Source organism: Hipposideros armiger, unplaced genomic scaffold (genome assembly GCF_001890085.2).
Source record: "Hipposideros armiger isolate ML-2016 unplaced genomic scaffold, ASM189008v1 scaffold_966, whole genome shotgun sequence".
NCBI classification, from domain to species: domain Eukaryota; kingdom Metazoa; phylum Chordata; class Mammalia; order Chiroptera; family Hipposideridae; genus Hipposideros; species Hipposideros armiger.
In genome coordinates, this window is record NW_017732316.1 from 80,107 (window position 1) to 105,110 (window position 25,004).

The 25,004-nt window shown below is 37.2% G+C and overlaps 2 protein-coding genes across 9 annotated transcripts in view; one reads left to right on the top strand and one right to left on the bottom strand.

Moving 5' to 3' along the window:
- Positions 1-1,872: 1,872 nt before the first annotated feature.
- NUDCD2 (NudC domain containing 2) lies at positions 1,873-8,559 on the bottom strand. Of its 4 annotated transcripts, none has more exons than XM_019630952.1 (4): positions 8,209-8,559; positions 6,306-6,354; positions 5,931-6,007; positions 1,873-3,448 (listed from the first exon to the last, which is right to left on the bottom strand). In XM_019630952.1, the coding sequence occupies exons 1-4, from the start codon at positions 8,467-8,469 to the stop codon at positions 3,365-3,367; spliced, it is 471 nt and encodes a 156-aa protein (XP_019486497.1). In that variant the 5' UTR covers positions 8,470-8,559; the 3' UTR covers positions 1,873-3,364. The 4 variants fall into 4 exon arrangements, with proteins under 4 accessions (XP_019486497.1, XP_019486495.1, XP_019486496.1 ...); XM_019630950.1 differs by having other exon boundaries at positions 5,931-6,082; XM_019630951.1 differs by having other exon boundaries at positions 8,185-8,559.
- Positions 8,560-8,753: 194 nt separating this feature from the next.
- HMMR (hyaluronan mediated motility receptor) overlaps positions 8,754-25,004 on the top strand; it is a 28,598-nt gene continuing 12,347 nt past the window's right edge. For 4 of the 5 annotated variants that reach the window (XR_002122592.1, XM_019630944.1, XM_019630946.1 and 1 more), the window contains exons 1-11: positions 8,757-9,063; positions 13,023-13,121; positions 13,739-13,818; positions 15,810-15,857; positions 18,705-18,893; positions 19,938-20,018; positions 20,118-20,218; positions 21,754-21,828; positions 21,963-22,141; positions 22,597-22,745; positions 24,505-24,719. Coding sequence is in view for 4 of the 5 variants with exons in the window: in XM_019630944.1 (XP_019486489.1) it covers positions 9,018-9,063; positions 13,023-13,121; positions 13,739-13,818; positions 15,810-15,857; positions 18,705-18,893; positions 19,938-20,018; positions 20,118-20,218; positions 21,754-21,828; positions 21,963-22,141; positions 22,597-22,745; positions 24,505-24,719 (1,262 nt within the window). In the remaining variant the exon portion in view is untranslated. Of the gene's footprint in view, positions 9,064-13,022; positions 13,122-13,738; positions 13,819-15,809; positions 15,858-18,704; positions 18,894-19,937; positions 20,019-20,117; positions 20,219-21,753; positions 21,829-21,962; positions 22,142-22,596; positions 22,746-24,504; positions 24,720-25,004 lie in introns of all 5 variants that reach the window. The other variant, XM_019630945.1, reaches the window with a different exon arrangement.

Consider the following 25,004-nt stretch of genomic DNA (forward strand, 5'->3'; position numbering starts at 1 on the left):
CCCTGTGGCAGTGGGTTGCCATGGGCTACCGTGTGTAGCCAGCAGCCAGCGTGAGCGGCTGTCCAGAGGCCAGTGACTGGTCTGCCTCGCCCAGGAAGAGCGCAATGATAGTGCCAACTTGGGCCAGTGAAGCAACGTCCTCCACAACTACACTGAAGAACAAAAGGACAGCAACTTGTCTGTTCCCCTTCCCCCAATTCCTCAATAAAAATCTTAAAAAAAAAAAGATGTTCAACGTAATTAGTCATCAGGGGAACACAAATCGAAACCACAGCGTGACAACACTTCACATCCACTAGGATGGCTAGAATCAAAAAGTCACATAATAAGCATTGACAAGATGTGGAGAAACTGGGCCTCTCACACTCTGCTGATGGGAATGTAAAACGGCATAGCCATTTTGGAAAACACGATAACAGTTCCTCAAGTGATTAGTTTCCACATGACTTGAAATTTCAGTCCTAGAAATGAAAATATACCTGCACATAAAAACTTGTACTTGACTATTTGTAACAGCATTATTCAGAATAGCCGAAAGGTGGAAACCTCTCAAATGTCTATCTACTGACAAATGGATAAACATGTGTGGTAATCACATATAGAATATTATTTAGCCATACATACAAAAAGAATGAAGGACTGGCACATAACATGGAAGAACCTCTAAAACATGATGCTACGTGAAAGAAGCCAGTAAACAAGACCACATATTATGATTCCATGTATATGAAATGTCCAGAACAGGGAAATCTATAAGATACAGTCAATTAGCGGTTGCTTGGGGCAGGAAGTGGGAGAAGGGTGATAGCTGAAAGGGAGGTATGGGGGTTCTTTTTAAGTAATGAAAATTGACTATGGTGATGACTGAATGTGTGTGAATATACTAAAACCATTGAATTATACACTGTAAAGGGGTAAAAGGTATGGTATGTAAATCATATCTCAATAAAGCTGTTTTTATAGATTACACATGATTTCACTGACATAAAGCCCTTGAAGACAGATCTAGTGAGCATGAAGGTGTTTTGGTAGTTACCGAACTATTAAATCTCCTGAATTTGGAGGTAACATATCTACATGGTAAAATTTACAAAACTACAAACAAATAAAAAGTTAATTTTACTGTGTGTTCATTCAAAATATTTTTTAAATGTCAAAATGAGAAGCGAATTAAAAGAAAAAAGCCTCTTCTCCAACAATTCATTCCTAAAGTTATTAGGTACCGTCAACAAAGTGGACATCCTGCCCAAGGGTGTGGACGGGCTGCCGTGGCCCAGAGTGGGCTGTTAGGGTCCAAGTAGGTGACAAGGACATCCCTGCGTGGCACAGGCTCTTGGAGCCTGAACAGAGTGAAGAAGGCGTTCATGTGGGAAGATGGCCTAGAACAGGGACCCAAATATATAAATAACAGGAATCAGGTTTCCTACTATTGTTAAAAGAAGTTATAAATATAGAACAGGACAAAACAATAATAAACCCCCTTAGAAAAGAAAGTTTATGCACGAACTCATGGTTTTCAATACACATATAGAGAAACAAATACAGCTGTAAATATATGCATTATACATACACATCAACAGGAATTGCTCACTAGCCACAAATCTTGACTTCTAAAAACCGTTCTCCACTAAACAGAACCAGGACTCCTTGGAAATATGACGGATTCTTAGGCTAGGGCAGAGAAAGCATAATACACCCGATGCACCTTGTGCCAGAAAGTAAGAAATTGTTCAAATAATGGGGACGTATCAAAGGGAAATAGAAGCCACGTAGAATGGTCTTTCACTGGCCAAATCTAGAAAAATGTTGAGCATCAAAGTAATGGGAATAATAGATTTTAACCCACCAAATAAAGGAAATCATGAGTCTATAAAAATTTAAATGAAAGTTTGATGAGAAACAAGGTAGTAAGACTTTGAAACTACATTCCATAAAATACTTAATTATAAACATAAAAAGCATAGCTTTACAGTGGAGAAGACTGGCAGGCATCACTTAATCAGTGATCTAAGTAAATACCGTAAAAAAAAGGACAAACTGAAATTATTAACTCATCATAGGATGCAATAAGACACAGTATCACGTCTGTAACATTTCGCCAAAGATGCATAACCTGAATTTAATCATGAAGAAATTTGAGACAGAAAAAAAAGAGGGATGTTGTACAAAACTAGCCTGCAACCTTCCAAAGTGCCAAGGTTGTAAAAGTTTGGAAAAAATGAGGACTTGTTCCAGATTGAAGCAGACTAAAGACATGTGACATCTAAAGGAAAGGCATGATTCTGACTGGGTCATTTTACTCTAAAAGACATTATTGGGACAATCATCAGTTAAACTTGAATGGAATGAAAATCTGAGGATTAGAGGGTCACAAGGTGTCAATGATAATTTCTTGATTTTAATGGTTGTATTAGGAATTATGTTAAGACTGTGTTCTTTCAAGGAAATACACGTTAAGGTACTCAGAGGTGATCAGGCATCCTGTCATGAACATATACACAAACAGTTCAGAAAAAAAAAAAATGTGTACTTTACTTGTAACTTTTCTATACATTTGAGATTGTTTACATTTTGACTAAAAAGATTAAAAAGATGAAATAAAATTTCAAGGCAATTCTTACCTATATGTCTGGATTATTGAAGATCAAAATGATGTCACTGACTTATAATCAACTGAATCTAGTTTGTTTTTTTGTCACTAACAATGGACTCACCCAATAACCATATTCACTTCACCAAATCTTTTCTGTATTAAACCATTCTTATTTTTCAATTTGACATAAAGCCATCCCTTGAGAAATAATATACTAATTCCGAAGTTTTCATTAACTCCTAAAATTAACGTAGAATATATCTGTGTACTGTTTCCCTTTCTTAAAATTTTTTTCAGTAATGTAATTCCCTTGTGTGAACTGGTGTATTTAGACAAAGGGGTACAAAATTCCTATTTAGAAAAGTTTATTGAACATTATTTCTGCATCACACTTATTGAAAAAAAAAAAAAAACCTAATTTTCTCTGAAGTCACCCTGTCATTTCACATGATTTATACCCTAATGTTTTTGTAGTAAAAATATGTTAAATATGAAATTAGCAAAATGCAGCATATAAAATTTCATGCTGAGCAAAAACAAGTCCAAAAAATGTTACCATACAGCAATAGAATAGTTCCCATAGTACTTAACATGTTTCCAACGTAAATCACATTTGAATGCAATTTTTAGAACCATTATATAAATATATTTTGCAATTTGTTAACTGTAGGCATCCACATTTTTCTTCCACCACATAATCTGTTCCTTTGATCAAGATGGCAACATCCGCTAGGATCCACAGAATGCAGCCCCAAAAAAACCAAAACACTGTTATTTCTCAAGATTTGAGAAATCTGGTCCACCTTTAGTGTAGTTTCCTGAGATTTCTGCTCCACTGAAGTCAAAACCAGGATTCTAAAAGATATGAAAACATTTTCATTTAATAGCTAGCATTTTAAAAGATTTTAATAGCTGGCATTTTTTGAGACCTTACTGTATGCCAGGCAGAATGCTAAGAATTATATATATATTAACATATTTAATTCTCATAGAAATCCTATGAAGCACGCACTACATCATGCTTTAGTCATTTTGGAGGGCTTTTCATTTATTCAACAAACATTTAATGAATTCCTACTGTTTGGAGAACACCATTAGAGGCACATGGAATTTAAGAGCGAACAAACAAAAATGCCTGCTTTGGTGGAGCTTACATCCTAACAAGAGGAGGAGACAGATAATAAACCATTATCTAGTACAGGAGTCAGCAAACTTTCCTGTCAAGACCCAGGCAGCAAATACAGAGTGCCAAAAAAATGCATACACATTTTAAGAAAGAAAAACTGTATTGGAAAGTAATAATAATAATAATTATATATATATAGATAGATAACAAAAGTTGAATGCAAGTCACGTTTGACTTCTGCAGTTAGAAGAGGTGCTCAAAGTGGTTACCATCAGCATCCAGACACTTCTGATTACTTGTGAACTACTTTACTTTACTACAGTAAAGTGAACTACTTTACTGCTTGAGCAAAGTTGACCAAAGTGTCCACTTACATATATTTTTTTGGTACCCTCGGTGTTTTAGGCTTTGAAGACCATATAGTTTCTGTCTCAAGTACTTAATTCTGCTGCTGCTATATGAAAGGCAATACACAAATGAATGAGCATGTATCTATGCTCCAGTAAAATACTTCAAAAACAGGTAGTGCGATGGATTTGATCCATGGGCCATAGTTTGCAGGCCCCTGATCTAGTGTTATTAAAAGTTGGTATCTAGTATTTAAAAGTTGGTTAAGTGCTAAGTAAAAAAAAAAGAAGAAAAAAAAGAAGAAGAAAAATAGGAGAGAATAAGGGACATGAAGAGATTACAGTACGTATTTAAATATGATGATCCAAGCACAAAGAATGCTCATTGAGCAATGACTTGATAACAGTGAAGAAGCTAGCCAAGCTCTGGGAACAAAGCATTGCAGGAATGGCCTGACACGTGTTTAAGGAACAGCAAAAAAGCCTGTATAGCTAGAGCAGAGTGACCGAGGGGGACAGTAGGACAGGCCAGGGAGGTCATGGAAGACCAGATCAGAAAGACCCTTATGAGACTTTGTCTTTCACTAGTGTGAGAGTTCTGAGAAGGGATGTAATCTGACTGGCGTTTTATTTTATTTATTTATTTATTTATTTATGTATGTATGTATGTATGTATTTTTTCTGACTTGCATTTTAAAAGGACTGCTCTAACTGCTATTGTGAGAAGGCTGTAGGTTGGCAAAGGTAGAAGTAAAGAGAACAAATAGAAGGTTATGGAAGTAATGTAGACAAGACATTAGAGGCAGACCAGGTCAGAGTGGCAGTAGAACTGGTGGTGAGAAATGGTCAAGGTCTGAATATATTTGGAAGGTGTAAGTCTTCCTGACAAAACTGATACAGTATGAGAGACAGACAGGAATAGAGGATGATTCCCTGATTTTTTTTTTGTGTGTGTGTGTGGTTTGAACAGTTAGTTTCCATCAACCGTGATAAGAAGGCTAGAGGTAGACCAAATGTGGGAGGGAAGTTAGGGAGTTCACAGTGGACGTGTTGAGTTTAATGTCTGTTAGCCAAATGGAGACGTTAAATACGCGAATGGATGTGCAAGTCCAAAATTCGGGAGAAAAGTCTAGGCTAGAGATACACATTTGGGAATCATCACGTAGATGGAAATCATCCATCAAAACTTTAACAGGGCTTTGCTCCAGTAATTCTCCTGGATATCTATCATAAAGGAATGTCTGAATAGTTTCAGCGATGAAAGCACAATCTTTGTTTAAATAGTAGACAATTTCAAGTGGAGAAATCTAAATCTTATCAAAGGGGAATAGCTAAATAAAGTATTACAATAAATTCAAAATAGAAAACACCCTAAAGCAGCTAAAGAAGTAAGTTGTATCTACATGTGCTAGTAGGGAAAGAGACCCAAGACATATTATTAAAAAAGCAACATGAACAATACAAACAGGGTGATCCTCCATTTAAGTTAAAAACAAAAAAAGCAAAAATATATATTGATGAGAATGAGACAGAGGCAGGAATGCAGAGATATTGATGAAAGGGACTTTCACCTTTTTACACTCTAAGTCTACACTCATTGAATTTTTATGAGTTTATTCACACATTACTAACGTACACTAAATAAATTTAAACTAAGAAATCATAATCATACAAATTCTTCTCAAGAAAATTTTAAACAAAAAATCCATACATAGAAAGGCCAGTCATTTTTCTAACTATTTAACTTAAAAAAGTCCTCTAAAGAATTTTTATAGTATTTTATAAACACATTTGAGTTTTAATTTCAAATAGTTATGATTGTAAGATGTTTAGCTACACATAGTCATACATTTATCTGACTTACTTCTTTCTGGAATCTCTCTAATGTAAGTTTTCTCTGCATTTGGTCTTGCACCCAAGGGTCAGCTGCATATTCAGATTCTAGAAGAGAAGTCCAACAATTTGCTGCATCTCTCTTTGTCTTTGTAAGAACAATACGAACCATTTTTCTGTCCTCTAAACAGTACAAAGAAATTAAGAGTTCATCATTACATTTTGTATTTTCAAAAACCATTAGGTAACTTTGTCATACAATTGTTTTCAATACATTTCTATTACTAGATCTTCCAAAAGCATGAAAGACAAAAGGACGCAATACAACAGTGGACACAATATACTAAGTGCCAGGACAAAATTAATTTTTAAAAAGATGCTAAGATCTATAATAGGTTACCCTTACCCAAAGTCCACGTTCCCTCATCAGCTATTGTAGAATCAAAGAGTTTGCCCTGAAAAATAAACATATCAGTTACTAAAAATATAGAAATTTCATCAATTGTTATAGAGCTTTTATGAATTAAGACTTATTTCCTATCTAATCCACCTGTAATTGTCTAATTTGGTTGGAATAAGGAGAAAAAATTTTATACCATTTCAACACACTGCTAGATGCTCGACCCTGTTTCCTCCTAGTGAGTGAAATGGAACCTAGTTTACACTGCTTGGAATATTTACTGTGACAAAGAACACAGGGCTCTCTAAAGAAAAATCAGGATTCCGTAATTTCTGAAGCTGAAGAAATACTACTGATCACTGATTAGCCAAATATGAAATTAACATCTGAAATGCTTTATCAATAGATAAGAGCTTTCCTGATGAAATCAATAAATGTATCTTTTAAAATAAACTTTTAAAAACTGGTTCAATCTCTTTGTTGGGTAATTTGTCTTTTTTTTTAAAGCACATACTGTAGGCCTGACGTCATTAGTGGTGCCTGATTTTTCAGAAACTCTTGTTTTAAGAAAGTAAGCAAAACTTAAGTTTAAAAGAGAATTCATCTGCTCAAATCCATTTTGATTTGCTGCTACTTACCCACTTGGTTTTAGGAAACGAAATGAAAATGTCACATTAAAAAAACACACACACACACACACACACGTTTTTCCAAATGTCAATACTTGTGGGAAAAAAACCTACTAGTCTAAATGTACCGCCAAGATCTTAGATTTAAGCGTTATTGCTAAATTCCCAACTTATTGGAATTACTAAAGTGAATTTGAATTGTAAATGTAAACCACTGTTCAGGAAACTATGAAATTGCACAACTATTCAGAAAGGTCATTAACATCCAAGGTGATATAAATCAATGTCTTTCACATGAAACTTCCTCTCCTCTGAGGCACTCATCGCAATTCCATATAAAATGACAGCTAATATGCAGCGTGCTTATTACATACCAGGCACTACTCCAATCTCTTCATTCACACGGATGCTATGTTATGCTCACAACAATCCTGTAAGGCCCTGTAATTGCTGCGCCTTATGGGTGAAGGCTTAGAGACACTGAATAATCTCTTGCCCAAGGTTACAAAACCAGAAAAATGGCAGAGCCAGGTATCCTACACCTGCCTTCACTACACTACACTGCCATCGAACATCTTGGGTAGCTAATCTTAGAAAGGAATCTAACTTCGAATTAATTAACTATATAACTTAATAAGGGAAAAGTGGGTCCCCTTGTCAAAGGGCACTGGTGAGAATAAAAGGGGTGTTAATTATTTTGTTCATGCACCTCTCAACCACGTGCTTAACCACGCCAGAACACGCAGGGTTTTTCTAATGTTTAAATGAGAAAAATCACCTGACATCATCTCAATCCGCTCCCAATATCCTTATCCTTTATTTTCTTCTTTACTTTCTTGCAACTGCCTACATATCTTCTTATTTTGCTTTTCTTATTTATGCCTCCCTACAAGAACATAACCTGTGAGTACTGGAACCTTATCTGTCTCATTCACCGCTGTCCTACCAGCACTTACAGCGGTGCCTGGAAGAAAGTATATGCAAGATAAATATTTAACGATCAGCGGAAGACCCGCAGAGGAACAAAAGCAGCTTCACTGGGTTTCGAAATAAAGCCAGAGAAATGGGCTCAAATTTGCATTCGATTCAGGACTGGCTCCAACCAGACCCAAACCAGTCCAGCTTCGGGGCTCTCCCCGCCAGCCAGAAAACCCAATGGCTTTCCAATAGTCCTCCTGCGGAAATCACAAACCTCAGCGCTCGAGGATTTGGGGAGGCAGGGGAGAAGCTGAGCACAAACCCCGACCTGCCGCTACCTTGAGGATCTCACGGCCACCCACCGCCAGCGCCACATGCCGGCTCTGCAGGCCGCACTGGATATCCTGGGCGCGAGTGCCTGGCGGCACCTGAACTTCAATGAACACCTCCTCCAAGGTCTGGTACCACTGGCCCCACGGCGTCCCGCACGGAACCACCCCACTGCGCTCCTCGAACGGGGCCGACATGCTCCCGGCTGCAGGCGCACTGAGCGCGCTGAGCGCATGCGCCGAATCTCCACGCTCAGGCCCCGCCCTGGCCTCTCCCCTCGGGTCACTGCTCATGCGCAGGGCTATAAACTGATGTCTCAGCGTCTTTTATTTTCCTTTTCAATGGCCTTTTAGGACACGGGTAGGACCCAGTTTGAAAGAACTGAAATCCAGAAAAGTTTACATCCAAGGAATAGTGGGAGCCGGCTAGAACCAATGAGGCTGGAACTTCATGCACGACTACCAATATGACGCCACAGACAGACTTTCATACTTTTCAGATATCAAATGCGCTTGCGCAAATGCTGATCGTGCGTAAGTTACAATTGAGTAACGCCAGAACTGATTGGGCACGGGGGATTGGCTGGAGACAGTAATAGTCTCCTATTGGCTGGTAGCCTAAACTCAAGGTCGCCTAATTGGACGCGATGAAAGCTGAGTGCGCATGCTCTTTGCGTGTTCCTTTCCTGGATTGGTGTGTGCAGGGTTTTGGTGTTCCAATTGGCTAACGTCTGCAGGGAATGAGCCGGGAGATTTGAATTTGAAGCTAGTTGGCCGAAATAAACACCAGGAAGTTGCGGAGGAACGCCGGAGACCTTCGGTTTGTGGAGCTGGTGGTCAGCATGTCCTTTCCTAAGGCGCCCCTGAAACGATTCAATGACCCTTCTGGTGCGTACGGGGAAAGAAACTGGGGTCGGGAGTTGCTGTCACGCCTCTTGCCCCTCTCGGTTTCCGTTGTCAAAGGCAAATAGGAAGCGATTTTAGGGCTGGGATGGGGCTGTTCAATTGAACCAGTCTTAGGAAATACATACTAAGTAAGCATTTACTACATGCCAAGCACTATCTAAAATGGTAAGCATACAGCAGCGAGCGAAACCAAGTCCCTGCCCCAAGGACTGTCATTCAGTTGGAGAATACAGCCCATAGAGCTGTGTAGAAACTAAAGCGGACAGAAGGAATGGGGATGAGAAGGCATTGCCACCTAGTTGATGGTCACGTACAGAAGGCCTCCGTGATGAAAAACACTTGACCAGTGCTTTCTGTCTGAATTGGTGAATTTCTTTTTGGATGTTCCTTCGGGCATAAAGAAGGAAGATCGGTACAGGCAGTTTATAGGTGTAAGATCATGGCAGTAGCACGTATTGAAAACACTAAATGAAGCAATGACAGCTACTATTACGGTATACCCTAGGCATCCCAGTCCACCTTTAAATAGATTATGAAGTCTTTTTTAATTCGCCAGCATCCCTGAGAGGTAATTCTATTATTCAATATTTTATTGATTGAAAAGACTGAGACTAGGATTTCCTCAATGTCACACAACCAAACTGGCAAGACTGGAGCCTGAAACCAGGCCTCCAGGAACCCATCCTGTGCTCTTAGCCACTGCAGGGCATAAGCACAATAAACAGCAAGCCGTGGCTGTGGTGGGTAAGGCGCTCATCATTTAGTAGGTGCTGACTGCATGCAGGGGCTGTGCTAAGGTTTTTCCTACTAGATCTGCTTGCTTTTTTCCAACAGCCAGATGAGGAAGGTACTGATATCGTCCTTATTTTACAGGAGAGGAAACTGAAGGGTTTTGTAACTGTGTGAAGCAGCCTATAAGTGGTAGAGCTGAACACAAAGCCCATGATTTATCCATTGTAATAAAGCAATTTAATGGGCACTGATTACATCTTGAATTTGTCAGACAACATGCACATAGATGTGTGCACCGCTCTTCTCCCAAGGGAAAGCCACGTGAGAAAGTGAATCAGCACAAGCTTATTTTCCAAATTAAGACTCAAGAACCATATTATTTCCCAGAAATTCAGAACCTACTCTAAGTTCTGTCAGCAGTGTGGCTTTTAAACAGAATTTTTTAAAAATCTTTTGCTTTATAGTAAACTGCCTTTACCGTTTACACAATATTTCAGGCTTACAGTTTCAGGAATAATAGCAGTTACCATTTATTTGATGCTCTGTGTGTGTGTGTGTGTGTGTCTAGTGATTTTTCATATTACTCCAATAACCCTAACAACCATACTACGAAGTAGATACTACTTTTCATTCCTGTTTCATGAAAGAAAAATCAGCCTCAAATAGAAGTAACTTTCTAGGTGTCTGAAAGCTAGACTGGAAAAGGAGAGAGTATGATATTCTTATTCACTATCTTCTCACTAACACTACACAGTACCCGGCACATAGTAACGTCTATTGATTGGCAGGTGAAGTTTTCTGATTGGCTGATTACAAAACCCTATTCCCATTGCCACGTCCCCCAAAACTTTCAGTGTTTTCTTCACCACCCTGCTAACCTCAACCTTAAGCTAAATACTAGGGGTATAGTCATGAATAAGACAGTCCCTGCCTTCAAGCAGTTTTGTCTAATGTGGGAAGCAAATAAATACATTATTATAAGCCATACAAAAACTGTGAGTTCTATGATAGGAATGCTATGCACAGACTTCTATGGAGTTGGGGTTCTAATCTGATTTGGGATTCAGAGAAAATTGGAAGAGGTGACATCAGCCTGAGGTCTGAAGGATAAGTGAGAGTTAGCCAGGCAAAATGGAAGGTGGACTATCTGTTTTAGGTGGAAGAAATAGAAAATAAAAAGGTCTGGAAGGTTGAAGCATTTAATGTAATGCAAAAAATGTTTTGTTTGCATACAAGCATTGCCTGCTTGTGTTAGCTCCTGATCATTGCTGATCAAGACATAAGTTGCTGCAGAAAGCTTGTGATATCTCCCAAGTTATCCCGATTCTATTGTCTGATGTTGCCTGTCCCCAGATTTCTAACAAGTCATATCTATGATGTAGTATTTTTAGCTGTTAGTAAGGAAAAGACCTAAAGCATGAAAATGGCACATGCCCCAGTCTCACAAACAGGTGGTAGGGATTTCAGCCTAGTTCTTCTTGAATCTAAATACCTATAACTATCAAATTTGACTCTGGAGTCTTACGCGCAGTTTTTAATCATGGTTTTTACTGTTCTCAACTTGCTTGATTCGGCTTAGTTACTGTCCACCATCCCATCTCTCGCTGACCCTTATCCCCTTTTGGGAGTGTAGCCTAATGATGAACTAGAATTCTAGGATTCAACATCACTTTTTTTCTGGCTGCTTTGCCAAGCCTAGAGCAGTGCTTCTCACGCTTTTCCAGAGAAGTGTCCCTAAAAACAGAGAGCAAAGGAGATGAATCATCCCCTCACCCCACGTCCCCAAAAAGGCATAGCCTACAGTAGTGGTGACAGTTTTCTTTGAAGTCTGGTGTTTGCTTTAAAATATAATATGCTCCCCACCCCTATCCCAAATCAGTAAAATAGATGCTCTAAGATGTGCCACCCTTAACCTGATGTTAGGGAAACCCCCCGACACTCTGCTGTTCACCCCATGACATTAGCCAGTTGCATGGTGTGGCGATATCTGAGCGAGCCAAGATTAATGCTTTTTGCTAAGTCCGCCTCTACCTCAGATCCCTCGGGTAATTTTACACTTCAGTTTAAGATTCTCTCTTAATTGGAAACCCACCATCTGTACCCCTTGTTGACCACATTTGGATTTGAAAGCACCCAGGATTGGATTCTTTGTGTCAGTATATATAAATGATTATTGTTCTAGATGGAGGAATGGGAACTTAATTCCATCCTTGATGGTCTGCTTAGACTAGAAAGCAATGATTTCATTGTGTCCCAGGCTGAGAAGTAACTTGTTTATCTCCGTGTGGGATATATATTTATATTTCTACACATAAACTAGAAAGTACCACAAAACAGTGTTTAACTTTGCTACATGTGAGTCACACTGGTATTTCCTGTTGTTTCACTTTTTTTTTTTTAAGTACTAGTCAAGGTATACTAATGAGCCTTTATCATCCCATTTGAAAAACACTTTGGGGGTAGTAGGAGTTGCCTTGGAATGGTCATACTCTTTGCTGTTCCTATTTATTTGCCTGAAACTCTGAAGAAAATAGCCTTTCAGAGAATTGTATAAATCTTGATTCCAAATCAGTGAAAGCTTTATGCTAATGACATTATTGTCAGCGTTGAGAGCCAGATCTCACATCTGCTATCCATAAGCATCCTGAAATGCCTTCAGTTTGGGACCCTAGTTACATATGTGAGGTTATACAGTATAAATTTCTGGAGCATGGAAATATAGGCTATGGCTTTATAAATTTTCTGATGTATTGATTTAGCCAGAGATGGATTATCACTATACATTTTCATTCCAGGCTAAATCTTGAGGGCCAGACATTTTTAGTTGCTTCTTTTCTAGAATCTTATGGGAGTGACGGGAGTGACTCTGAGTAGAGGTGATTCCAAATATTTTCTTATGTTCAATCCTTAATGAGAAAGCCATGTCGCTTGTTCTTATATGATGCTCATCCTAAGACTATCTTTGCTGTTTTACTCAGTTGCCTATGTTTCTTTGACCCAGTTGAAATAAAGGGCATTTTGGAAGATAACGATATTGTTCCCCATAGAGAGGCCTACTTTATATTATCACATGGGTGCTATTTTTTACATTGAAAAAACAAACAATTTATTGATGGCCTATTTACATTACTCACTTTACTATGGCATGTTTTTAATTTCACATCGTAAATAACATTAGATGAGATGTTAATGTTTTATGTTTCCTCTAGGTTGTGCACCATCTCCAGCTGCTTATGATGTTAAAACTTCAGAAGTATTGAAAGGACCAGTATCCTTTCAGAAATCACAAAGATTTCAAAAACAAAAAGGTAATGGGTCCCCACATAAAATAATGGCTATATGATCTTGTAAGTTTGAAAGTTATGAATAACAGCATATAAATTACGAAATGCTATAGCATTTCTAAAAATGCGAAGCTACAGCAATATTTAATTTTTTGTATTTGATGCATTTATAAAAGGTTCAACTACAGAGTAATGCTTTCATCATTACCCTGTTGTTATCGCCAGGAGAATTAAGCAAGACACTCACATAGATATGTAGTTTCTTTGTTTTTTTTTTTCTGTTGTTTTGTTTTTTTGTTTTTTTTCAGCTGAGCCATCCTGCTACCTGTTGGCAGCTCAGCAGCAACTCAGCTCGGGCTGGGCATCGAACCGCTGTTGCTCAGAGCTCGCACTCTTGCGCTAGCTCTTAACCAACTGAGCCACTAGGCCGGCCCCTTGTAGTTTCTTTTTTGATAATTACCTTAACCTTCTGTCATTAGGAATATTAGGAAAATCAGAAAAGTGTTAAATGTGTAAAAAATATTGTGCAACTCATTATTTGGAAATGTACAATCAAGAAAAGCATAACTTTAAATGGCTTCACTAATAGTTGCAATAAGAATTTTGAAATTGTGTTTTGTCTGTGATTCAACTTGTTGCAGAATTGGAACAAAATCTTACTGTTGACAAAGATGCTACTTTACCTGCTTCAGCAAGAAAAGTTAAGGCTTTGGGATTAAAGGTGAGGAGCCCTTATATTCTACTGGTTTATGAACTGAATCATTGGAAATATTGCTGAAAGGCATTGTATTTGACTAGAATGAGTTAAGTGTACAAATTAAGGTTATGAGTAAATCTGTAAATTAATGAAACATATTATCAATAGGACTTGAGTAAGCTACATCATTACTAAATATATTGTGCTTAAATGTGCCCTTACTTCGGAAATCCATTCCTCAAGCATTTCTACACCTAGATAAATTCTATAATACCTAGGAAGCCTTTAAAAATTATATGATGCGGCCGGCCGAGTGGCTCAGTTGGTTAAGAGCTCGCTCAGGAGTTTGAGCTCTGAGCAACAGCGGTTCAGGTCCAGCCCGAGCTGAGCAGCCGCTGAGCTGCCAACAGGTAGCATGATGGCTCAGCTAAAAAAAAAAATATATATATATATATGATGCTTAGATTCGTTAGTTACCATCATTTGGGTTATTTTGTTTTTTGTTTGTGGGGAAAGGTAAGTACTGGTAAAGAAAAAGAAAAAAGAAAAAAAAAATAACCAAAACATCCTAATACCTAAAAGATGTTTACTAGTCAGAAGCTGCCAAAGAGTGGTGGGGGATGACATTTTTAGAGTTGAGAAACCAAAGCCAAAGGTTAATCTTAGACCTAGTCATTCATTTGGCAATTGCAGCTAAGTCTCTTGTTCTGTAAGACAGAGCAATGTAGTTCAATAAGGAAGTGAATAACCAGCCCCATGTGGCCATTGAGCACTTGAAAGCGAAGAACTAAACTTTTAATATCATTTAATTTTAATTAATGTATATTTAAAAACTGATACTTGATTCTGCTGTTGGAAAACTCTTAAATGTTTTCAAAACAACTTGGGTATGTGAGTCTATTTTTTCATCTATATATTTTAGGAAATCTAAGTACAGATAGATAATTTCTGATGAAAATTTAGCATCTGAATTGAGATGTGCTATGAGTGTAAAATACACAGCAAATCTTGAAGACTTAGAACAAAAAATATAAAATATGTCACTAATTATACTAACGACATGTTGAAATAATATTTTTGATATTTTGGGTTAAGTAAAATATATTATGAAAATTTTTATTTTTTTAATGCGTCTACTAGAAAATTTGAAAACATACCTTGCATTATATTTTTATTGGGTAAGACTAATATAGACACTCTTAGAAACTGATTTAAATTTCTTGACTTAAGTTTCTTGCAGAAACAGTTCTGACACTTTGAATTAGTTGTAGAATTCATAAGCCCTCTTAGAAAACCAAGTTACATACAAGTTTGAAGTTTGTGTGAAGCCCAAAATAATAGGCCTTCGTTGATTGAAAATGCCATCAGGTGGTAAATTAATAAACATGAGACTAGTGTACCCACCTCCCCAATTTAGAAACATATAAAACAGATTTCATTCAAGATGTTTATGCATATTCTTCCATTTTTAGATGGAAAAGGTAGATATTCTGTTTTTGGTTATTGTCTCAAAACGGCTGTTGGATATATGAAGATATGGTGTGAGAATTATTTCTTATTTAGAATAAAGGCAATGAGTAGATTAAAATCTGAGCTTCTGCTATTTCATTTCTTTATTTTTTTGCATTTCTCCCCCTCTTTGGGTATCTTAAGTTTAAGTTGTTTTCTCTTTATAATATTCTTTTCTTTGTGAGACAGCATAGTTAAATATTCAAAATGTATTGCTGCTTAACATTAGGAAGAGACTGTCAGTAGTTTTACTTTTCACTGGACTTGTTAGAAAAAAAACTAATCTATTGGGATGAAAACTTTTAAACCTGAAATATTTTGAGATTTAAAGAACCTTTCCTTCATTCACCTGACAAGTCACTTATAACATGTTTAATAGACTCAGGAAAATGTTTAAAATTAACTGTTTGGAACCCTTAATTGTTTCTGATAACTAAAAATCAAATTTGGCCATGATATTTGTGGCACTTAAAGTTGATTATCACTGTTCTTTGACTTTTAAATAGAAGGAATCTCAAAAGAATGATAAAGATTTGAAGATACTGGAAAAAGAGGTAAGCCATGCCTTCAACTTACTGGCAAATACATGCGCTCTGTAATGGGAAGAGTTGTGTACAGTTAAGAGAAGGGATTCTGTTGACATTGGAGGACATACACAGTGAGGCACATAGACCATGCAGACCGGTGCCTATAGGGTAATCGTTTCTTGGCTTCAATGCCATATTTTAGAGCCTGGATGTCCGTGTGATGTGCTGGCACAGTCAAGTTGTTAGCATGTTGAGGGACAGATTCAAGATAACCCACTTCATGGCGAAAAAAAATATATATATATAACTGAAAATCAGTATGCTGTTTAACTACAATTATGTGAAGATCAAGCATTTACATTTATGTGTTACTCTATATGGAAGACAATGGCTAGCTAGAGAATGCTTAGTGAGCATGCAATCTAGCCGGTTAGTTGGACTGTGATGGAATTATGCTAACCTGATGCATTCTTCTGCACCAGCGATATATGCCTTCCTCAAGGATAAAGTGACCTAGAGCTACACTGTCATATATAGTAGCTACTAACCACATGTAACTATTTAAATTAAATAAAATTAACACAGTTTTTCAGTTGCACTAATCATAGTTCAAGTGCTTAAAAGCCCTATGTGGCGAGAAGCTCCCATATTGGACGGTGCTTTTCCACCATGGCAAAAATTCCCATTGAGTAGAGCTGGCCTCAAGAACCCACTTCCTTCCCTAAGCAGGGCTCAGCTGGTCACTGCCAGCTTTCCTTTTCTGGCAGTCTTTTTTCCATATTTCTACTACCAACTCTTTACGGTGGACATATTTTTCCGATATATTAAAACTTTCGATTGATTACAGTTGAATATTGGTGTAGGACCAAAAATATGTCAAGGTAACTGCAAATCTCTACCTTGCATCTGATCCTTTTTGCATTTTAAAAAAAAGTAATATTGTCTATCATTTTATTGGGCACACATGGCTGTGGCGTAGGGACCCATGCTTAGAGATGTAATAACTGAATCTCAGAGAGCTGCTGAGTGGCAGTGCCAGGATTAGAAGTGGTAAATTGCATCAGTTACTTAATCTTTTAGAATAGAGATTTTTTTTGACAAATAGAGCTCTACTTTATTTAAGGCCCGCAGTATTTGTTATTGTTGTTTTTTAACTTGAATTATGAATATTTAAATGTAAAATTCTATGCAAAACAAATTCAGACTTTTAACTTCTTGCTGCCAAATCAGCTCTGACAACGCTGTTTCCACATTTCCCTGCAGGGTAACAGCCTGCCAGGGCTATGCAGGGCCGCCTCCTCAAGGCCTCACATTCGCTCTCTAGTCCTCACTCACTTTGCTTATTCATAGTATCTGGTTGGCCAAGTCTGCATTGGAGGGTACAAACCCTCCTTTGGAGCTTAAGCTTTTTTAACTGCAAAAAGTGAGAGGTAGATAATCTCAATGTTCTTTCTCCTACTGTGTAGCACTGTGCCATAAACACTGGTTATAGCAATAGGATAAGCATAGAGAATCTGTGGCGTGGGATCTGAAAGCTCATTCAGTCCCTAGCATCTAGTTCACAGCTATACACATAAGTGGTGCTTGATATGTTCTTAGTTAAGCAACATAGGCTTAAAATACTGAGATGAGAATACAAAACCAGCAGGAATAAAAAATACTTTTCATGTTACTTAATACAGCTATACCTTCTTGATACTTTCATATCCAGTAAACAGTCTATCTTGGTAAATGTTTTATGTGCATTAGAAAAAAATGTATATGCACTTGTTGAGTATAGTGGTCTATATATGTCAATTGGTTCGAATTGGTCTAACAGTTTTCTTCAAATCTTTATCTGCACTGATATTTTTGTCTGCTTAATCTATTAGTTCCTAAGTGAGGTACTTTTAAATTTTCAGCTCTGTGAATTAGTCTATTGCTCTTTTTAATTCTGTCTACTTTTTATATTTTGAAGTTATGATATTAGGTACATGACAAATTTAAGATCATGTCTTCCTCTTGAAATGACCTTTTGATCATAAAATTTCCTCTTTATCCCTAGTAATACTTTTTGCCTTAAAATGTACTTCGTATGAGAGTCACAGAGCTTTCTTTTGTTGAGTATTTACATGACAAATCCTCTCTGATCACTTTCTTGTGAACTTGTCTGTGGCCTTACATTTAAAGTGCCCATCTCAGAAACATCTGGGATTGTTCTCCTTCAACCTGAAAACTTCTTCAGCGTTTCTTATTATGCTGGCCTATTATTGCCAAGTTCTCTCAGCTTTGTTTTCTCGGAAAGCATCTGTATGTCACCTTCATATTCGAAGGATATTTTCATTGTGAATAGAACTTTAGATGGGCAGGTTTTTCCCTCCTACATTTTAAACATGCCGTTTCATTGTATTCTGGCTTCCCCATTTTCTGTTGACAAATTGTGTGGTTTTGATTTGGGGTTTGGTTGTAATCTAGTAATTGCAGCAGAAATGACGGTTTGCTGATGCCAACTGCATCCTACTAAGAATTCTTCTGCCTCTTTAAAATAAAAAAAGATATTTAGCCTTTGAAACTGTAATTTGATTTTATATATATAGAACTAGAGAAAAATAAGAGCTCTTATAGGTAGAAAGACCTTAAAAGTGAATGAAGAGTTTAATTACACCAGGAAGCTTATGGCAATTAAAATCCTGTGTCCTTAAAATGCTCACAGATTTTTAAGATGTATTGAAAAGTAAGTATGATTGTTAAACAGCTAGTGAAATTAGAATATCTAAGAGCATCATGTCACAATCAGAGGTTTTTCTAGAACTTGAATGTTTTAATTATCAGTAGCAGGTAGTTACTGGGCATTGACTCAGTGAATCATTCATTTGTCACCTTGTTTCCATCCAGATCCGTGTCCTTGTGCAGGAACGTGGCGCTCAGGACAAGCGGATCCAGGATCTGGAAGCTGAGGTGGAGAAGATGGAAGCAAAGCTAAGTGCGGCAGTCAGGGAAAAAACGTCTCTCTCTGCAAGTAATGCTACTCTGGAAAAACAGCTTGCTGAATTATCCAGGGCTAATGAGCTACTAAAATCTAAGGTATTTGAGCCTCGTGATAATACTTACGCTTGAATAAATAATAAACATGTTTTTTTCTCACAGACCAGTTGTTTGGGAATTTTAGGCTCCAGGTTAGTCCTTTCCCTACCCTAAACGTACCTTAAATAGTAAGCTGCTTCCAATAGGAACTATGATTGTATCTTTTTTATCATGGTGCCTGGCACATAAGGAGTTATAAACAAACAAGCTAGGTTTTGTTTCAATGCCTGACGTTTCCTCACCCTCCTTCAAAGTAACCCGCATCCGGAAGGCCATGAATCAAAGTTGCAGAATTTGCACCTAGAAGTCACTTTCAAGATCTTTCTCTGAAATAAATAATAGCAGGTTTCCATCTCCAATCCTTTGGGGAATGAAGTGGGAAATGAAAAACTTTGTGGACTAAATGTGTTCAATAAATTGTGTTTATTGATGTTAATATTCTAACAGATCTTAAAGTACGTAACGTGGTCACTGCTTTTTACAGAAGTAGAATGAGGCTGTAAACCACTGTTCAGTTTAATAAGAGGCGTTGGTTCAGGGCCTGTAATGTGCTGGGCCCTTTGCTTACACAGGGCGTGAGCGAGTGAGGCTGCAGAAGAATCCAGCATGAGAAAAGGGGCAGATTCCTGGGCCCCACCCAGGATGATCTGATTTAGTTGGCCTGGGGTAAACCTTGTAGTCTGCATATTTCAAAGTCTACCAGGCAATCCAGATGCATTTTGTTAAGGAAACACCCTTTACAAAATCCTCTCCAGGAAGCTGTATTTTAGAGCTTCGTGATGTACTTTTCAGCATATAGAGGTAAGTGACCACCCAGGTTACTTTCAGAAATAAACCAGAAAGTCACCTTAAGGAAAAGGAGAGACAAAAACAATAGTGGTATAAAATCAAGTAATCCTGGTGTTGGTCAAAGGCCTTTTTCTCTACCAGAGTATATTATAGGCAAGTAGTAGTCCCAGTAATTGGTAGAATAATCAATAGTTAGGTGATTTTATATATGACTTAGCAGCAAACATTTATGAATCTTTTGCGTGTCGTACTTAGTTTTCTGAAGATGGTAACCAGAAGAATATGAGAATTCTAAGCCTTGAGTTGATGAAACTTAGAAACAGAAGAGAAACTAAGGTGAGGGTGAGTGATGAAAACGTTTGCTAAGTTTGCTGTGTCTGGGCCTGTGAATCTGAACAATTTTTTAATTTCCTGAAACACATTTCTGTTGTGTAGAGTATCATGGCCAAACAGCAAGGCATGGACGTGAAATTACAGGTCACCCAGAAGAATCTGGAAGAGTCTCAGGGGAAAATAGCACAACTGCAGGGGAAACTGTGAGTGACTCAAAGGAAAGAGAAAATATTACGTGTAATTAGTTCTTGGTTTACCTCTGTCACCTCGCTATTGTTTACTGAGACTTTAATCTTCCCTCAATACCTATCATTGCCTTCCGCTAATCACCCTATTTTCTTTTCGGAAGTGATAGTTGAGACCTAATCATTCCCAAACAATTCATGCTGAAAAAAATGGATGAATGTTACTACTTTTGTACATCTTCTGTACCAATGACGAAGAAAGGCCTCGTCATCTTTCTAATAGTATAACCTCATGGCGGTGATAAAATTCACCAAAACTGAGAAACAGTGGTATAGGAGGCTGTGATTAATGCACAATGCTAGCCTTCTTTTTATCGCTGAGCTGTAATTTACATACAGTAAAACACACAGATCACTATGTTTTTGGTGACTTGACAATTGTGAATACCTGTATAACCACCACCCTAGCATGATAGAGACCATTGCCCTCCCCTCAGAAAGTTCCTCTGTGCCTCTTCCTGCTCCAACCCATGTAACACCCCTCACCCCACAAGCACTTTCTGACGTCCATCATCATGAATTAGTTTGGCTTTTGGGAGAACATTTATCACAGCATGTGTGTATTTGCGTATGCGTGTGTGTCTTCTTTTGTTGAACATAATTCTTTGAGATTCATCCATACTGTTGTGTGTATTATAATTTGTTCCTTTTAATTTCTGAGTAGTAGTCTGCTATATGAATGTACCTCATTTATTTACTCTTCTCTTTTGATTAATATTTGGGTTTCTAGTTTCTGGCTATTATAAATAAGACTGCTAAGTATGCTTTTTTTTGTGGACATGTTTTTATTTCTCTTGAGTAAATATCTGGGGGTGGAATTCCTAGGTTATAGGGTAGTATATGGAACATTTTCAAAAACTCAGAGTGGATGTACCATTTCACACACCTACATAGCAGTGTGTGATAGTCCCAGTTCTTCCATCGCCTCACCGACCTTTGATATTGTCAGTCTGATTTCAGCCTTTCCAGTAAGTGTGAAGTAGTAGCTCATTTGGGATTTTAATGTTTCATTATTAATGTTGAGGGTTTTTTTATGTGCTTATTGACAATTCATATGTATCCTTTTGTAAGGTGTCTGTTTAAATCTCTTGCCCATTTCTAAAACTGAGGTGTTTGCAGGAGGTAAGCATGTAAGTAATTGAATATAAGGCAGCCTGGAACAAGTCTTTAGGGCACACGAAATGCTATTTTGTATGTGTGCTGGGTAGGGAAACTGGGAAAGCTAAAAAAAATGGTTATTTCTAACACTTGGAATGTTGTTGATGATGACTTTTGTCATCACGGTCCTTTTATCAGAGTATATTTGGAAAGCTTTCTCACTTAGAAAAAACTTGAATGTCCTATTTGCATACATTAAATTCTAAACTTGAGAGGTCACATAAATGAATGGTGAAGAGTTGGATTCGAGTCAGCCTGCCTGAAACAAGTATCTGGTATAGAGTGAGCATTATGTGTGATTAGTGTATGTATTAATATATGCAACTTCTTTTCAGTGTTTCAGTAGAGAAAGAAAAGGTTGATGAAAAGTCTGAAACAGAAAAACTCTTAGAATACATCGAAGAAATAAGGTAATAAGAATAGCAGTTTGCTATTGGACCTTAATTTGTTGAAGTGTCATGAATACACCATTTTCATCTCTTTTCAGTTAATTTTCCCTATGCTTAAATAGATGTGCTCTTCAAAATAATTTGTTTTAATGCAGCTGTACAGCAGATCAAGTGGAAAAATACAAGCTAGATATTGCCCAGTTGGAAGAAAATTTGAAAGAGAAGAATCATGAAGTTTTAAATCTGAAGCAGTCCCTTGAGGAAGATGTTGTTATGTTATCTAAACAAGTAGAAGATCTGAGTGCTAAATGTCAGCTGCTTGAAAAAGAAAAAGGTATCCTAGTGTTGACAGTATTAATTTCCTTAGATAAGTACTACATACAATATTTAAGAAAAGCACTGCTATGTGAAAACAACTTTTTAAAGTAATTATATAAACAACAACTAATCTTTTTCTGTATGTGAGAATTTTTGTCTTTTATAATGCTTGTTCTGTTTATTTTAATATATTGCTTGTCTTGATTAAAATATGCACAACTGTGCTGTTCGTTAATCCCTGTTTTGTGACCATTTAAAATTGCTAAAAACATAAAACCAGGCTTGGGGGGTTGTTATTATATATAATATATTAATGATACAAACTTCAGAGTTGTTTTTTTTTCCTTTGGAGATACTTGATCTCTGTTAACATGCTAACAGCAATATCTATAATGAAATTATGGGAATCTGGGTTCTTAAAACTTAATATTGGGATCTAATTACAGCATTTTTCATGTTTTCCTTTTATAGAAGACCTCATCAACAGGGGTAGAGAACGGGATGAAAATCTAAATTCTGAAATACAAAACATACAACAGAAGTTTATTCTTGAAAAACAAGAACACGAGAAGCTACAACAAAAAGAGTTGCAAATTGATTTACTTCTGCAACAAGAGAAGGTACTTTACTATCATTTAAAATAAAACTAGTACTTATTTTATGTCATACATTTACCGTGATCAGAAAACCTTTAAATTGTATACGTCCTTTGATCCAACAGTTCTGTTTTTAGAAGCTTATCCTTCGGGAATAATCATGGCTGCGCTGCAGATTAACTACAAAGATGTTCACCCTAGGGTTATTGATCATGTGAAAAAATTACAAGCAACAGGAAGCAAAATAAGGAAATAGTTTAAAAACCTTTTTCAGCACATTCTTGTATTAGATTACTACATACGCATTTATAGTTAAGTTGTAGAAGAGTGTGTAATTACACAAGAAACAAAGCTGATAAATTTTTTTTTTAAGATTTTTTATTGGGGAACTGGGGGGATGGAAACAGTGCTGGGGAACTGGGGGAAGGGGAACAGACAGGTTGCTGTCGTTTTGTTCTTCAGTCTAGTTGTGGAGGACGTTGCTTCACTGGCCCAAGTTGGCACCATCATTGCGCTCTTCCCGGGCGAGGCAGATCAGTCGCCGGCTTCTGGACGGCCGCTCACGGAGGCTGCTGGCTACATACGGTAGCCCATGGCAACCCACTGCAGCAAGGGCTGCAGCCTACGCTGTCGCCTGCGACTCACGGCATCCCAGCTCCAGGTTGAGCTGTTGTTCAGCATCTTAGCTGTGGAGGGCAGTGTCACTGGCCCTCATATGTGGGATCCGAACCGGGGCCCTCTGGCGTCCCAAGCCAGTTCTTAACCATCACGCCACTCGGCCGCCCAAAACTGATAATTTTTTAAAATCCAGATTACATAAAGAACATTTTACACATCAGTGAGAAAAAAGACAGTCCACTAAAAAAAAAATAAAAAAATACCGGCATAGGATGGAAATAGAAAATTCTTAAAAGCAGAAAGTCAGATAGCCTGTAAACATTAATAGATGCTCTGCCTTAGTAGCCATCAAAGAAATGGACATACTTTTTCACTTATGAGGTTGGCACAAATTTAAACATTTGCTAAAACCCCAGTGTTGAGAGTTGGGCAAGCAGGTATTCACATGTGCTGAAGTGAGATAGTATATTGTCGAACAGTCTGCAACAACGAAAGGGATTAAGTAGATCTATGAATACTGACTTGAAAAGATCTCAACAACTATTTTTATGGTTTTTAAAATGACATTTGCATATATAGTATAGATCATTTGTATTTTTAAAAATATATAAATATATAGGAAAGGACCATAAGATATATATGGACCAAACTAGTGGTTGTCTCTGGAAGAGGAAAACTAAGATTGGGATGGGGAGTGGTCAGAGGCGATTTCCACTTTCTCTATAATGTTAGATTTTTTTTACAGTGGTGATATACTTGTGTTTATTTACTTATTGGCAATTATTCATGTAACTTTAAAATCTTTTATATAACATTGAAATCATAGTACTTTTTATATAATATACGAGAAAAATATAAAAGTCCGTGTAGAGTATAATTTTAGTTTTACAAGAATGTGTGTGTGTGTGTGTGTGTGTGTGTTGCATAGAAAAAAAGCTTGAAATATTTATCACAAGTAAGACAAGACATAAGATATAATCCCAACAAAACGGTATACGTATATTTTTATATTTTTTCAAATTTCCTTGAGGCTCTTGAATTTAGTGTTCATACTTTGTTATCTGTATTTATTTTCTGTGCTTAATAAAGCTGCACGGATTATTAAATTCAATTAAATTATTAAAACCTTTTAAATTATTTTGATGGTTTTTCTATTTGGATGTAGGAACTATCGTCTCGTCTTCAGCAGAAGCTATGTTCTTTTCACGAGGAAATGATGAAAGAGAAGAGTCTCTTTGAGGAAGAATTAAAACAAGCTCTGGATGAGCTAGACAAATTACAGGAAAAGGAGGAACAAACTGAAAATCTGGTCAAGCAACTGGAAGAGGAAACAAAAGCTAGGGCTGAAGAACTGAAACTTCTAGAAGGAAAACTGAAAGGGTTTGTATTAACAGGACCTCATGTTTACATATGACTTCAGATGTTACAAAGTATTTTCTAGTACATTCTCTCAGGATTCTCACATCAATCATGCAAGTGGGTGAGGTTTTAATTATTTTACAAGTAAGGAATAGACACAGGGAGGAAAAGTACGTGCATACCCTGTTTCCTTGAAAATAAGACCTAGCCAGAAAATAAGCTGTAGCATGATTTTAGGCGCCAAAATATGGCACCTTGGCATACTGAATATTTTAAGCTGAAGGAGTTTGTGGAAAAGGCACCCTT